Genomic DNA, 12,678 nt, shown 5'->3' on the forward strand with positions numbered 1-12,678 from the left:
TGAGCCCATAGAAGACATTTCTGCTTTGCATAAAGCAGCTCTGATGAGCGCAAATGACCTTTAACTCGTTCTTCTGGAGGAAGTTGATTATTTCTAGCACGACGGACGAAAACTGCTACAATTCGAATGACTCGGGACCACGAAGAGACTCGAGTCCCTAGTTTGTCTATGAGATTCTCCTGCACACACAACAAATTTGCAACCACAACTTCTTTCCTACCTTCAGGCACCTCATCTATTTCCACCTTTCCTGCAGATCTCGGCCAAGACTCAAAATCCATTGAAATCCAATCAGGACCTTTCCACCAAATTCCCAACTGCAACAACTTTTTGGGCTCGACACCTCTCGATGCACAATCAGCTGGGTTTTCTTCAGACCGAACATGGTTCCAATCAGAACGGGGAAGAACATCAAGAATCTGTGAAGTACGATTCGCAACAAAAGTATTCCAACGACGAGGGGGCGAAGAAAGCCACGCTAATACTATTTGGGAATCACAAAATACAAAAGTGTTGACGGGTCTGACGTCCAACGAAGCACGAACCAATTCAATCAAACGACTTAACAAGAGAGCCCCACAAAGTTCTAGGCGAGGAATTGTAAGCTGTTTAACAGGGGCTACGCGAGTCTTAGCAGCAACCAGTTGAACCTCGATTTTCCCATTTTCAGCCACGCTTCGAGCGTAAACAACCGCGGAGTACGCTTTCTCGGATGCATCTGAAAATCCTATCAAGTCAAAACGCTTCGAATTCAAAGTGCACCTCCTCAAAATCTCGATCTTTTCGAAGTAGAGTAAATCGTTTCGGTAGCAAATCCATTTGTCAGCTACTTCAGTTGGCAGTGGATCATCCCATCCGATCTTCGTTTTATGCACCCATAACTCCTGAAACAGCATTTTTAACAAAATGGTGGCAGGAGCCAGGAAACCCAAAGGGTCAAAGATTTTTGAAATCTCTGACAACATCATTCGCTTAGTGGGTGCCAACGACGATTCCTTCTCTAACGAAATTTTGAAAGTGAAAACATCACGATGAGGACTCCAAACTAATCCGAGAACTTTCGTCCAATTTTCACGACTATCCAAATCAAGAGAAATGGTAGGTTCTGAATCCAAACCTTTCAAAACCGGCCAACAATTTGAGCTCCATTTGCTCAACCGCAAACCTCCACAAGACAAAAGTTCAATCAACTCCCTTTTCAACTCCAAAATTCCTGCCACTGAATCCGACCCTGTCATGATGTCATCAACATAAAAATCATGCAAAATGGAATGCGAAGCAATCGGGAATTGATTGGAGTAATCTAAAGCGATTTGTTTTAGAACACGCATCGACAGAAATGGAGCTGGTGAAGTGCCGTAAGTGACGGTACGAAGCCTATAATGTTCAACAGGCTGATCCGGATTTTCTCGCCACACAATTCGTTGAAAATCCCGATGTTTGGTATCAATCCAAATTTGTCGGAACATTTTAACAATGTCGGCGCAAAAAACATACTTATGAATTCTAAACCTTAAACAAACATTTATTAGGTTACGCTGGAGTGGAGGCCCTGTGTGCAGCATCTCATTCAAGCTGTTACCCTTTCCGTCCTTATGAGATCCGTCAAAAACTACCCTTAGCTTGTTTGTGACAACAGCATGATGTGGTAAGTAGAAGGTCTTCCCAGAAGAAGGTTCTATCTCGTGTTCAGGAATACGTTCCATGTGCCCTAGATCCTGGTAAGCTTTCATAAAACGAGAGTATTCTAAACGAAGATCATCTTGCCGAGCGAAACGCCGTTCCATTGCAAATAACCTGGACAATGCTCCAGAAAGAGTATTACCAAAAACTATATCCTTGTGACGAAAAGGTAACTCAACAATGTATTTGTTATCAGGCGCACGAGAGAAAGTTTCAATAAAGTGAGTATCAGCAAAGTCGCCAGAATCCAAAGAATAATTATTTTGAAGTACCTCTTCAATTTCCCAAAACCATTTCATTTGAAAATCAACGTCCTCTTCCACCCCTATATGAAACGCAACGATTTCCTTGTCTGGAATACTTCCGGTTACTACCCACCCAAAAATAGTGTTGTGAGCAACCAAATTACCGGCTCCATCGTTGCGACGACCGTCACGCAAAATGCTCCAAGCTTTGTCAGATCCTAACAACACATCAATAGGACCTGGCGTGTTGAAACCTGGGTCAGCCAACTGCAAATCATCCAACAACAAGGTTCTATCAAAATCAAAAGGCAATAGAGGGGTTTTTGAAGTTATTCGTTTTAAAATGAAGGCTTCAACTTCCAATTCGTTTGAATCCATACAAGAGCTAAGCTTAAGGCTCACAGCTCCTTGGGTAACACCAGCTTCAACGGAAGATATACCAGATATCGGAAGACGAGCGTGACGACGACGAAGACCTAATCGTTTCACTAAACTTTCTGTGACAAATGAAGCTTGAGATCCTGTGTCCAGCAGCATGCGACAACGTTGAGTTTTACCTAACGCATCCACGACCTGCACAACAACAGTGGGCAAAACACCAATTGGACGAATTTCATTTTGTGAATGATTACTAACAATCGCAGCCGTATTAGAAGGCGAAGGTGGTACTGTGTTCAGACTGCTAGTTTGATTACCTGACGAATCTAAATGCAATAAGACATGATGACGAACAGAGCAATGAGGACAGCGGGTCTTTGAACGACATCTCGAAGCGGAATGGCTGCTTCCTAAACAACTGTAGCACAATTTCTGATCCCTAGCATAATTGCGACGAGACGTAATAGACAACGTGAGAAATTGAGGGCATTGTGGAAGAACATGGCTTTCTTTACACATGGGACACGACGGATTTGAAATTGCAAGGCTTTTAATATTTTTCGGGCCACTACCTGAAGCGAGACCAGGACGCGTCAATTGTTTATTCAAGCGAGTTTTCGTATCTTTTTCACGTCTAGTTTCACATGCTTCTAAGGCATCGCATCTTTCCTCCAAAAAATCGATAAGATCTTGAACCGTCACGGTTTCCGAATTATTAACATGAAGTGCCCAAGCCTTCCGCGTTTCTAAGTCTGTTTTATCGAGGATCAAATAAATGAGCCAAGGATCTCTACCTTCGGAATTCATAGCTTTTAAACCGCGAATAACCTCATCAGATTTGTCCGCTAACTGACGCAAATGTCCACTATCCGCGGAAAGCACCGTTGGCATTTTTAAAAAGCTTTCAATATACGCGTTAATAATACATAACGGCTTATTGTACCGACGTTCGAGCTTATCCCACGCTTGCTCATAGTTAGAGTCTGCAATTTCGATACCGTTTAATAATTTTGAGGCATCACCAATCAAAAATGATTTTAGATAACGCATTTTTTGGGCACCCGGAAGTTTTTCCTTGCAATCAACGCTTCCCAAGAACATGTCGCGAAATTCCGGCCATTCGCGATAGTCACCAGAAAACGGAGATATTTTAAATTTCGGAAGTTCGATTTCCGCGGAAGCCTTCGAAGGAAGACCCACTGGGATTGGCGGTAGAAGGGTAGGTTGATTGTTCCGAATGGCTTTCATAAACGCACTTTTTGCCTCGATATATTTTGCTTCGGTTGTTTCAAAGTCAATTTCAGGGTCAACGTACCCCTCAACCTCCGCATATTGAAAAAGTTCGTTTTGATTCGCACAAAACCCCTTCCACGCTTCTTCCAAACGTTCTAACCGAGTTTTTAAACTATCGATGTCGGCATCGACCATTTCCAAAATATACGTATGTGCACGTGTTATAGCACCTTTTAAATGACCCCGAGATTGCTTCAACAAATTCATCTTAAATAATCAATAAATAAATCTAACACGATTTTATCATTCGATTCCTCTAACAGCAAAATTCTATTAAACAGCCTAGCAAACAGCAAGACCAGCAAAACAACAGCAACAGCAATCACCAAAAATTTGATACAATGTTACCTGGTATCAATGTCCAATTCAGCCAAATTTGCAACAACCACCATAAATCACCAAATTTGCTTTAATTTTACAAAATATCCGGCTCGTTAGGACCAACTTTGATCAGCAATACAAAATTGTTCAAATTTCAAACTCAATTACAATTTTATTTTTTTTTACTTTTGTACATTGACCAAGACAAAAATGTGGACTATGAAAAATCGATGTGATCTCGATGGTGGTTGATTGCAGAAGAGATCGAATTTATGCAAAAGTACATTGAAATCTTCTGCAGCAACGGAGGTACAATGTAAAGCAATTGTAGAGATTAACTTATCACCAAAGTTTAAACAAACAAAAGGATTAAGAGCATTATACTGATTACAATACAAACATAGGGTATTACTGGAAATGTTTGGCAAATGAAACTAAAAATTTACAAATGAAAAATTAAACAAACAAAAAATTAGAAAAAAAAAAAAAAAAAAAAAAAAAAATGAATACAAAATAAAGTGTTGACATAATAAATTATAGTAATAATAAATCCATTCCAGAACAAATACTATCAAACGCTTTCCGAAAATCAGTATAAATTACATCAACCTGAAAACCAGATTCCAAGGCATTTGACAAATGTTGAGTGAAAAGTGTCAAATTAGTTGTAGCAGATCTACCACTCACGAATCCATGTTGACATGGAGAAATAAATTCTTTAACATGAAAATAAATTTTGTTTTTTACAATCAACTCAAAAAGCTTCGGTATAGCAGAAAGTTTGGTGATTGCACGATAATTCTCAATTTTATGTTTTTGACCTGATTTAAAAATGGGATTTATAAACGAAAACTTCCAGTCATCTAAAAAACTCCTTTTGAAAGAGACAAATTGTAAATAATTTGAAGAGGTTCAACTAAAGACAAACATTTTTTAATTACATAGGATGGAATACCATCAGGACCTGGAGTAAGACTTGAATTAACATTCAAAATCCCTTCCTTAACGTCGTCTAATGACAAAAAAAGGTGCCCTAAATCCAAGTTGGAAACAGGTAACTGATAATTTAAACTGTCTGAAATAATTACAGGTGAATTATCCACATAAACATTCTCAAAAAATGACGCGAATAAATCACATGTTGTATTTAAATCTGAAGAATATTGATCGTTATACTCCATATTATTGAAAATAACCGAGTTCTGCTTCTTAGAATTTATGAAAGCCCAGAATGATTTTGGGTCTCTTGATATCTTTGATTGAGTATCCAAGATATATTGTCTGTATAAAAATTTATTTAAGAAATCGTATTCACGTCGCATCTGACAATATCGATCTTTATCAATATCAGACTTGGTTTTCTTAAACTTTTTAAAAGCTTTATTTTTTATATTTTTAACATTATGGAGTCTTTTGTTACTCCAAGGCAATTTTGAATTACACCTATTTTTGTTTTTTGGAATAAATCGACAAAAACCATCAAATAGACATTCTAAAAATTATTTATAAATAGCATCCAAATTTGTTCCAAAAAGATATAATGACCAATCTATTGATAAAAAGTAATCATTCAAGTTATCATATTCTCCTTTTAAAAAATTGAAATCATTACAACGGAATTGTTTAATTGAACTAGAAACATTATTATTATACATTCGTAAACTTAAGCATATCGCTTTATGATAAATAGTATTTTTTACAATTGGAAATAAAGATTCTTTAACTTCATAAGCTAGGTTATTATACAAAAAGAGTAAATCTAGATATCTTTGCATAGAATTGCTTATACAATTTACTTGAATTAAGTTAAGAGACAATATTGAATCAATAAATAAAATTTCAAAATCTTTTTTAACATTATAAGGAATTAAGCATTTATCATCTCCGGAATACTTCCAATGAATATCACATAAATTGAAATCTCCTAAAATACAAGGCAGTTGGTAATCATGTAACCTTTCCAATAAAAATTCAATATTATTTAAATGCATTTCATAAAGTTACCAAGTTAAAATGAGAATTTAGCCACAGAAATCGTTTTCGCCTAAAACAAGGGTAAGGCACATGTATCGTTGACTCATTAAAGGTTCTTTTGTCATCACTTGGTTGTTATTGTCAATCTGGGTCTTTAAACTGAGCCCCAACATTTCCTTACTTACTTACTTAAAGTGGCGCTACAGCTCTCTGTAAACTAGTGCCTCACCCAACAAACTACTCCATCTAGCTCGGTCCCTAGCTAGATGTCTCCAGTTTCACGCTCCAAGTTGGGCGAGGTCACTTTCCACTTGTGCGCTCCACCTGATCCGCGGTCTTCCTCTACTTCGCTGTCCTTTGGGTGTGGATTCGAAGACTTTCCGGGCCGGAGCATTGGTTTCCATGCGCTCTACGTGACCCAGCCATTTTAGTCGTTGTACTTTTACCCTTCTGGATAAGTCTACGTCGCTGCTTAAGCCCGTACAGATCGTCGTTCACTCTTCTCCTCCACTCCCCTTCTATGCATAAGGGACCGTGGATCACACGAAGAACTTTTCTCTCGAACCGACCCTAGGTGCTTTCATCCGCTTTTGTCATAGTTTATGCTTCTGCACCGTATAGCAGGACGGGGATGATAAGGGTATTATATAGCAACACTTCGGTCCCTCGAGAAAGTACTTTACCACTCAATTGCTTTCTTAGCCCAAAGAAGCAGCGATTTGCAAGAGATATTCTGCGTTTACAACGGAGACTAGGTAGACGAAGTCATTGACTACCTTAAAGTTAGGTCTGTCGATGGTGACGTTTTGACCAAGACGTTGGTGTTGTCCTCTATTGAAGACAGCATGTACTTTGCTTTTTCCTAGTTAACCGTTGGATCCATTTTTGCCGCCTCTGCCTCAATACCCACAAAAGCCCCATTGTGATCACGCTGAGTTCTTCCGATTATGTCAATGTCATCAGCATATGCTAGTAATTGCACAGACTTTTGAAAGATAGTGTGAGCTCTGCACTATTCTTTCAAGCACGAAGTTAAAAAAAAATCGCATGACAGCGCATCACCTTGTCTAAAACCTTTTTTGACATCGAAAGGTTCTGTTAAGTTGTTTCCAACCTTTATGGACCAGCGTGAATTCTCTATGGTTATCCTGCACAAACGGACGAGTTTGGCAGGGATGCCAAAACTAGACATGGCTCTATACAGCTCGTCCCTGTAGATGCTGTCATATGCGGCCTTGAAATCGATGAAAAGATGGTGGGTGTCGATTTGGTGTTCTTGGGTTCCCAAAATTTTCAGGATAAGAAAAAAGTTGATGCTGAAGTAAAGGGTAAAATAACATTATCATTGTTCTCTTTTTCTTACATATTTTTGATGATAGCAGTATTACTTTTAGAAACTTATAGTTTGAAACAATCTTACCCACGCCAACTACAAAACAAACAAATAAATCAACAAAATCATTTTACTGTAGTTGCATTATTATGTACTTTATATTATTTGTAATGTGCATGTGCACAATAATTGTAAATAAGGACATTATATTATTATTATTAAAAAAAATAACAACTTAATAATTTTGGTTTTATAATTTCACATTTTTTAATTTATGCATTAAAATTATTCAATAAGCATTAAAATAGCTAATTCTTCCAATTATACCCAAATTTGTATGTTGCTTGCCAGGATAGCGGAAATCGAGAGGTATGCCAAATTTGCCAGTTGGCTTGAACATTTTTCTTCTTCTTTTTTTTTATTTCATTTTTTGGAGTGCTAGAATATAATAACTTATTAGATTATATATTTGTATAATTATTATATATGATTGAATAATGAATGCCCTAGATAGATGAAGCTATTAAAAGCACAACTTTTGTTAGTTTGAATGTTTGGGGATGTGGAAATTTGAAATTTTAATTTCGTTTTGTATAATTCTTGTTTAGATTGTCCCAAATTTGGTGCGAATATTGAAAAATCTTATACTCGGCGGTTATTCCCCCGAACACGATGTCAGTGGAGTAAGTGATCCATTTTTGCAAGTGAAAATTTTGCGACTGCTGAGGATTCTTGGGCATAACGATCCAGATGCGTCGGAGGCGATGAACGATATTTTGGCACAAGTAGCCACAAATACAGAAACTAGTAAAAATGTTGGTAATACTATTCTTTATGAAACTGTTCTCTCAATCATGGATATTCGGTAACTATTAGCTTTTGAAAAACTATAGAAAATGTATATTAATTGTTTGAATTGTTCTCAGTTCTGAAGGAGGACTTCGAGTATTGGCTGTCAATATATTGGGACGTTTTCTATTGAATTCGGATAAAAACATTCGCTATGTTGCTTTGAATACTTTGCTGCGTACCGTACACGCAGACACCTCGGCTGTGCAAAGACATCGCACAACAATACTTGAATGTCTGAAGGATCCCGACGTTTCGATTCGTCGTCGAGCCATGGAGCTATCATTTGCTCTGATCAATGGTCAAAATATAAGAACAATGACCAAGGAACTGCTTTTGTTCCTTGAGAAAGCTGATCCCGAATTCAAGGCACAATGCAGTTCCGGGATGATTCTATCGGCTGAGAGATATTCACCAACAACTCGATGGCATTTAGATACTCAATTGAGTGTTTTAATTGCGGTACACTAAATTGGTTTATTTTGTTGAATGGACATTTTTTAAGGGATTTTTTTGCAGGCTGGAAATTATGTGCGCGATGATGTGGTCTCATCAACGATCCAACTGGTATCAAGTAGCCCTGTTGCTGAGCAAACTTATATAACTAATCGCTTCTGGGAATCACTACAAGTGAGCAATCATTGTGAGGATAAGCAGCCACTTCTGCAAGTGGCGGTATGGGCAATTGGAGAGTATGGAGACCTTTTCATGTATGGAGCTTCTGAAGATGGTGAGTCTAAATATATTTGATGAGTTCAATTAATTTTTTGATTGTTTTTAACTGAAAATTTGTGTAAAATTTTTATAGAAATAGAACGCCCCACTGAAGCAGATATTATTGCTTTGTATCACAAGTTCTTGACATCAGCTCAAGTGTCGACTACAAGCAAGCAGTATGCGTTAGTGGCGCTAGCGAAACTCAGCACTCGATTGCATCACTGTCAAGAGTAAGATAAACAAAAATAAAATACAATTCCAGAAATGAAGACAGTTTTTTTTGTTGTATACTTTTAGTGAAATCCAAAGCCTAATTCAATCATTTGGTAGCCACTTGAACGTTGATCTTCAACAAAGAGGAGTTGAATTCACTCAACTATTCGGTTCCCATAATCATCTTCGTCCGGCGTTGCTCGAAAAGATGCCACCAATGCAGATAAGTCGAATTGCAACACAAAACGGCGGCGGTACATATGATGAGAATAATCCTGATCTAATCGAAAATGGTGTTGAGGAGGCAGAAAACAATACAGTTTCAATGCCTGCCTTAGGTGATCAATCGGTAAGAATATAATTTCAAATTGAATTTAAAGACAAACAAGTATTAAGAGTACACATTTTATTCTAGAACATTCTTTTGGACCTTTTGGGTGGAAGTGATTTAGGTACAGAACTTTCGAATGCATCAACAGTGCAAAAGAAAAACACAAAGAATGCCAATGTCGTTGCATCACTGGCCACAGAAACCTCAAACAACCAAGATCTATTGGATTTACTTGGTGGATTGGATATGTCAGCGCCAACACCAGCAGCTCCTGTTCAAAATATGAATATAATGGGAATGGTGGATGGTGGCGGAAGTGGAATGATAACATCACCATCAACTAATGGCAATGATATATCAACCCTTGGAGGTGGTGGACTTAATTTGACTGCTCCATCGATTATAGAATCTAATATTATGTCAAATTCGCTTTTAAATGATTTGACAGCGACAACGACAAGTGTAACGGTATATAAAAAAAGATCAATGCTTCTTTATTTTAATATTTTTGAATTTTAAACTGTATGTATTTTTTGTTGTTCTCTTCTAGCCTCAAGGACCTAAACTAACGGCTTTAGATAAAAATGGTATTTTAGTTCAACTAGTTCCGGTTAAAGGAAACGATTGTATGCAGATTTTTATGACAACAACAAACAGTTCATTGAGTACAATCGAACAGTATCTGTTTCAGGTATGTAAAATATAAATTACTAGCTTTTACCCGCGACTTCGTCTGCATTACATAGTTTTTTTTTTAATAGTAGTATGAAAAAACCTGAGCTGTATACGTATGCTTGAATTGGTCCGAGATACGATGAGGCCATACTAAGTGTGATTGTTATAGGTTAGGTAAGGTTAGGTTAATATATTTTAAGAAGAAGATAGGTTACTGCAATACATTTTTATATACAACGTTTTTCTCCTTCCTTGGCCAGAACGTAACGATTTTCTGGATTTAAGACTCGTGAGCTCGTACATATAATTGTCCATGGGAAAAACTGTTGTTTTTTTTTTCAAATTTACACCTGCAACTTTCAGCGTTTGCCACTAAACTTTATTTATTGTTATTGCAAATGCTGCTTTCGGTTGGAATTATTGTAATGCTTGAAATTAAAACATTTGTTTCTTTTGGTGTTCCAGTCATGATTATAGCTTTTATAATATTTCCTCCTAGTTGAGTCAAGATTTCTCATTAACAGGACTAAAACACCAACCTTTAATCTCAACTTATGAAAAGAAAAAACTTGAAAAAATTAAGAAACTCTATGGGGTACTCTGCCGCGTGTGACCCCTGCAAACTCGCCCGCGCCTCTGCCGAAACAGAGTTATCAGACAGCGAACTTAAATTTTCCCATGAAAATGCGTTGTTTTCCCGATGTCAAAAGTAACTCATGTCCTTTCTTAAGTCTCAAACTACCTCCTTACCAAATTTCATTTAAATCGGTTCAGTAGTGGGGATGCGTCATTTTCCCGGGGTTAAAAGTTGCCTATGTTCTTCCTCGGGTATCAAAATATCTCCATACCAAATTTCATGCAAATTGGTTCAGTAGTTTAGGTGTGATTGAGTAACGGAAAGACAGACAGAGTTATTTTCGCATTTATAATATTAAATATAGATAATTTGTTTTCAGTTGTTGAAAAATCCATGAGCTGATCGTGTTCTTTACAAGTTTTTGTTTAAGGAAATATTAGTTGACCTGAAAAATTTAACTACAAAGTTTAAAAAATTCAAGCTGCTGTCAGAAAATAGCACCACAGAACATTATCATTGTATTCAGTACCCAGTTTGTGTTTTCTTGTTTCGAGGCACCTTCAAAAAAAGGTAAGACATCCTCATATTCTGCCAGAATACTCATCTCACAATGTAGCGGTAAATCTTCTCGAGTTCGAGTTAAAGTTCAAAAGTTCACCTTTTTAAGACATCAGAATTTTAAGAAAGTAGTTAGCTTATAGCAAACGTCTGCTGAAAATTTTATACTTCTTCTCTTCTGTACTTCTGTCTCAAGTTTTGGAAAGCTGTCTCCTCTGTAAGATCGATCTATTCTTTACGTCGTAAGTCTTGTAGCGCCGTTTTTATTGGTAACTTATTATTTGGCATGTATTTAACTTGAAGTTTAATCGTCTTCATTGAAAGTGATGATAAACATTGTTCTAGCTTGTAGGAATGCGATATTTTCTTTGACATAAAAAATCGAAAAAGTTTTTTGAAAGTAATTACTTCTTCGCTTCCCACACTTGAGCCATGTAAAACAATAGGTACTGATTGAGATAATGATTCAAACACTTTCCAATTGCTCCTTTTAGGCAAAGGCATTAAAGGCGGTTTTCTGCCTTCGCCAATTTTGTTTACGTAAAAAACCTCTCCAATTTTATATTCTGAGTAAATTAAACTCTCTGGTATTTATCTTACTTAACCACTTCTATTCTTTCGTTGTTGTACTGCACTTGTTCATTTGTCATAGATCTTCCTCCCCTTCTCTTGAAAACCATTATTTAAGACTTAATCAAGTTCGCGACCAAATTCCATCACATGTAAAAATTCCATAGAATTTGCATGACATTCCGAATCTAAATAATAAAAATAAATAATAATCAACGCACTTAGATCCACCATTGTTTCAAATTTCGCTTTTAAATCAACAACAAAAGCGTATAGTTTTTATTTCTAGACAGTAATGAGTCCAAAATATTCTAAAGTAAATGCAATGACGTGATCTATGATTGAGTAAGCAATTCTGAGTTCCTATGTGAAGGACTTAACCGAATAGAATTTTGAAACTGTTCTGCTATAGTTCCATGTTCGTCTGTGCCATATCTATAAATATTTGCTGATCGCCAAATGTATTCAATTAATATAGGTATTTAAAGAAAGTTGACATTGACCTCGTATTGGCTCGTATTGAACATGTAAGTTTTTATAACTCTTAGGTTGAGCAGTTTTTATACAGATCGTTCAAAAACAAAAGAAGGGGTTGGTGGAGGTGTGTACTCTGAAAGACTGAAATTAAGTGTCTCATTCCACTTTCCCAATCATTGTAGAGTTGTTCCAGGCGCAACTTTTGGCGATAAAGGAAGTCTTGTCTTGGCTCAAAGAAAACGTGATATAAGTATTTTCTCTGATAGCCAGGCCGCTATCAAATCTCTGGACTTCGTCTCTACAAACTCTACAACAGTCCATAACTGTCGATCATCTCTAATGGAGATTAATATTCATCTTTGCTGCGTGCTGGGCCATATAGACATTTCAGGTAACTGTAAGGCAGATGAACTCGCCAGGAACGGTACAGTGCAGCCCATCCTACCACGTTTGGCACATACAGGCATACCAATCGCTTCTTGGA

The 12,678-nt window shown here is 37.1% G+C and overlaps 1 protein-coding gene across 8 annotated transcripts in view; it reads left to right on the forward strand.

The window, feature by feature from the left end:
- Positions 1 to 12,678, forward strand: part of LOC129948554 (AP-1 complex subunit gamma-1) — a 33,393-nt gene that overhangs the window by 19,040 nt on the left and 1,675 nt on the right. For 6 of the 8 annotated variants that reach the window (XM_056059627.1, XM_056059632.1, XM_056059629.1 and 3 more), the window contains 8 exons: positions 7,579 to 7,596; positions 7,836 to 8,092; positions 8,154 to 8,538; positions 8,596 to 8,806; positions 8,885 to 9,023; positions 9,091 to 9,355; positions 9,422 to 9,805; positions 9,888 to 10,028. In XM_056059627.1, the coding sequence (XP_055915602.1) occupies positions 7,579 to 7,596; positions 7,836 to 8,092; positions 8,154 to 8,538; positions 8,596 to 8,806; positions 8,885 to 9,023; positions 9,091 to 9,355; positions 9,422 to 9,805; positions 9,888 to 10,028 (1,800 nt within the window). The remainder of the gene's footprint in view (positions 1 to 7,578; positions 7,597 to 7,835; positions 8,093 to 8,153; positions 8,539 to 8,595; positions 8,807 to 8,884; positions 9,024 to 9,090; positions 9,356 to 9,421; positions 9,806 to 9,887; positions 10,029 to 12,678) is intronic. The other 2 variants (XM_056059628.1, XM_056059631.1) reach the window with 1 other exon arrangement.

This window comes from Eupeodes corollae, chromosome 2 (assembly GCF_945859685.1).
Source record: "Eupeodes corollae chromosome 2, idEupCoro1.1, whole genome shotgun sequence".
NCBI lineage: Eukaryota > Metazoa > Arthropoda > Insecta > Diptera > Syrphidae > Eupeodes > Eupeodes corollae.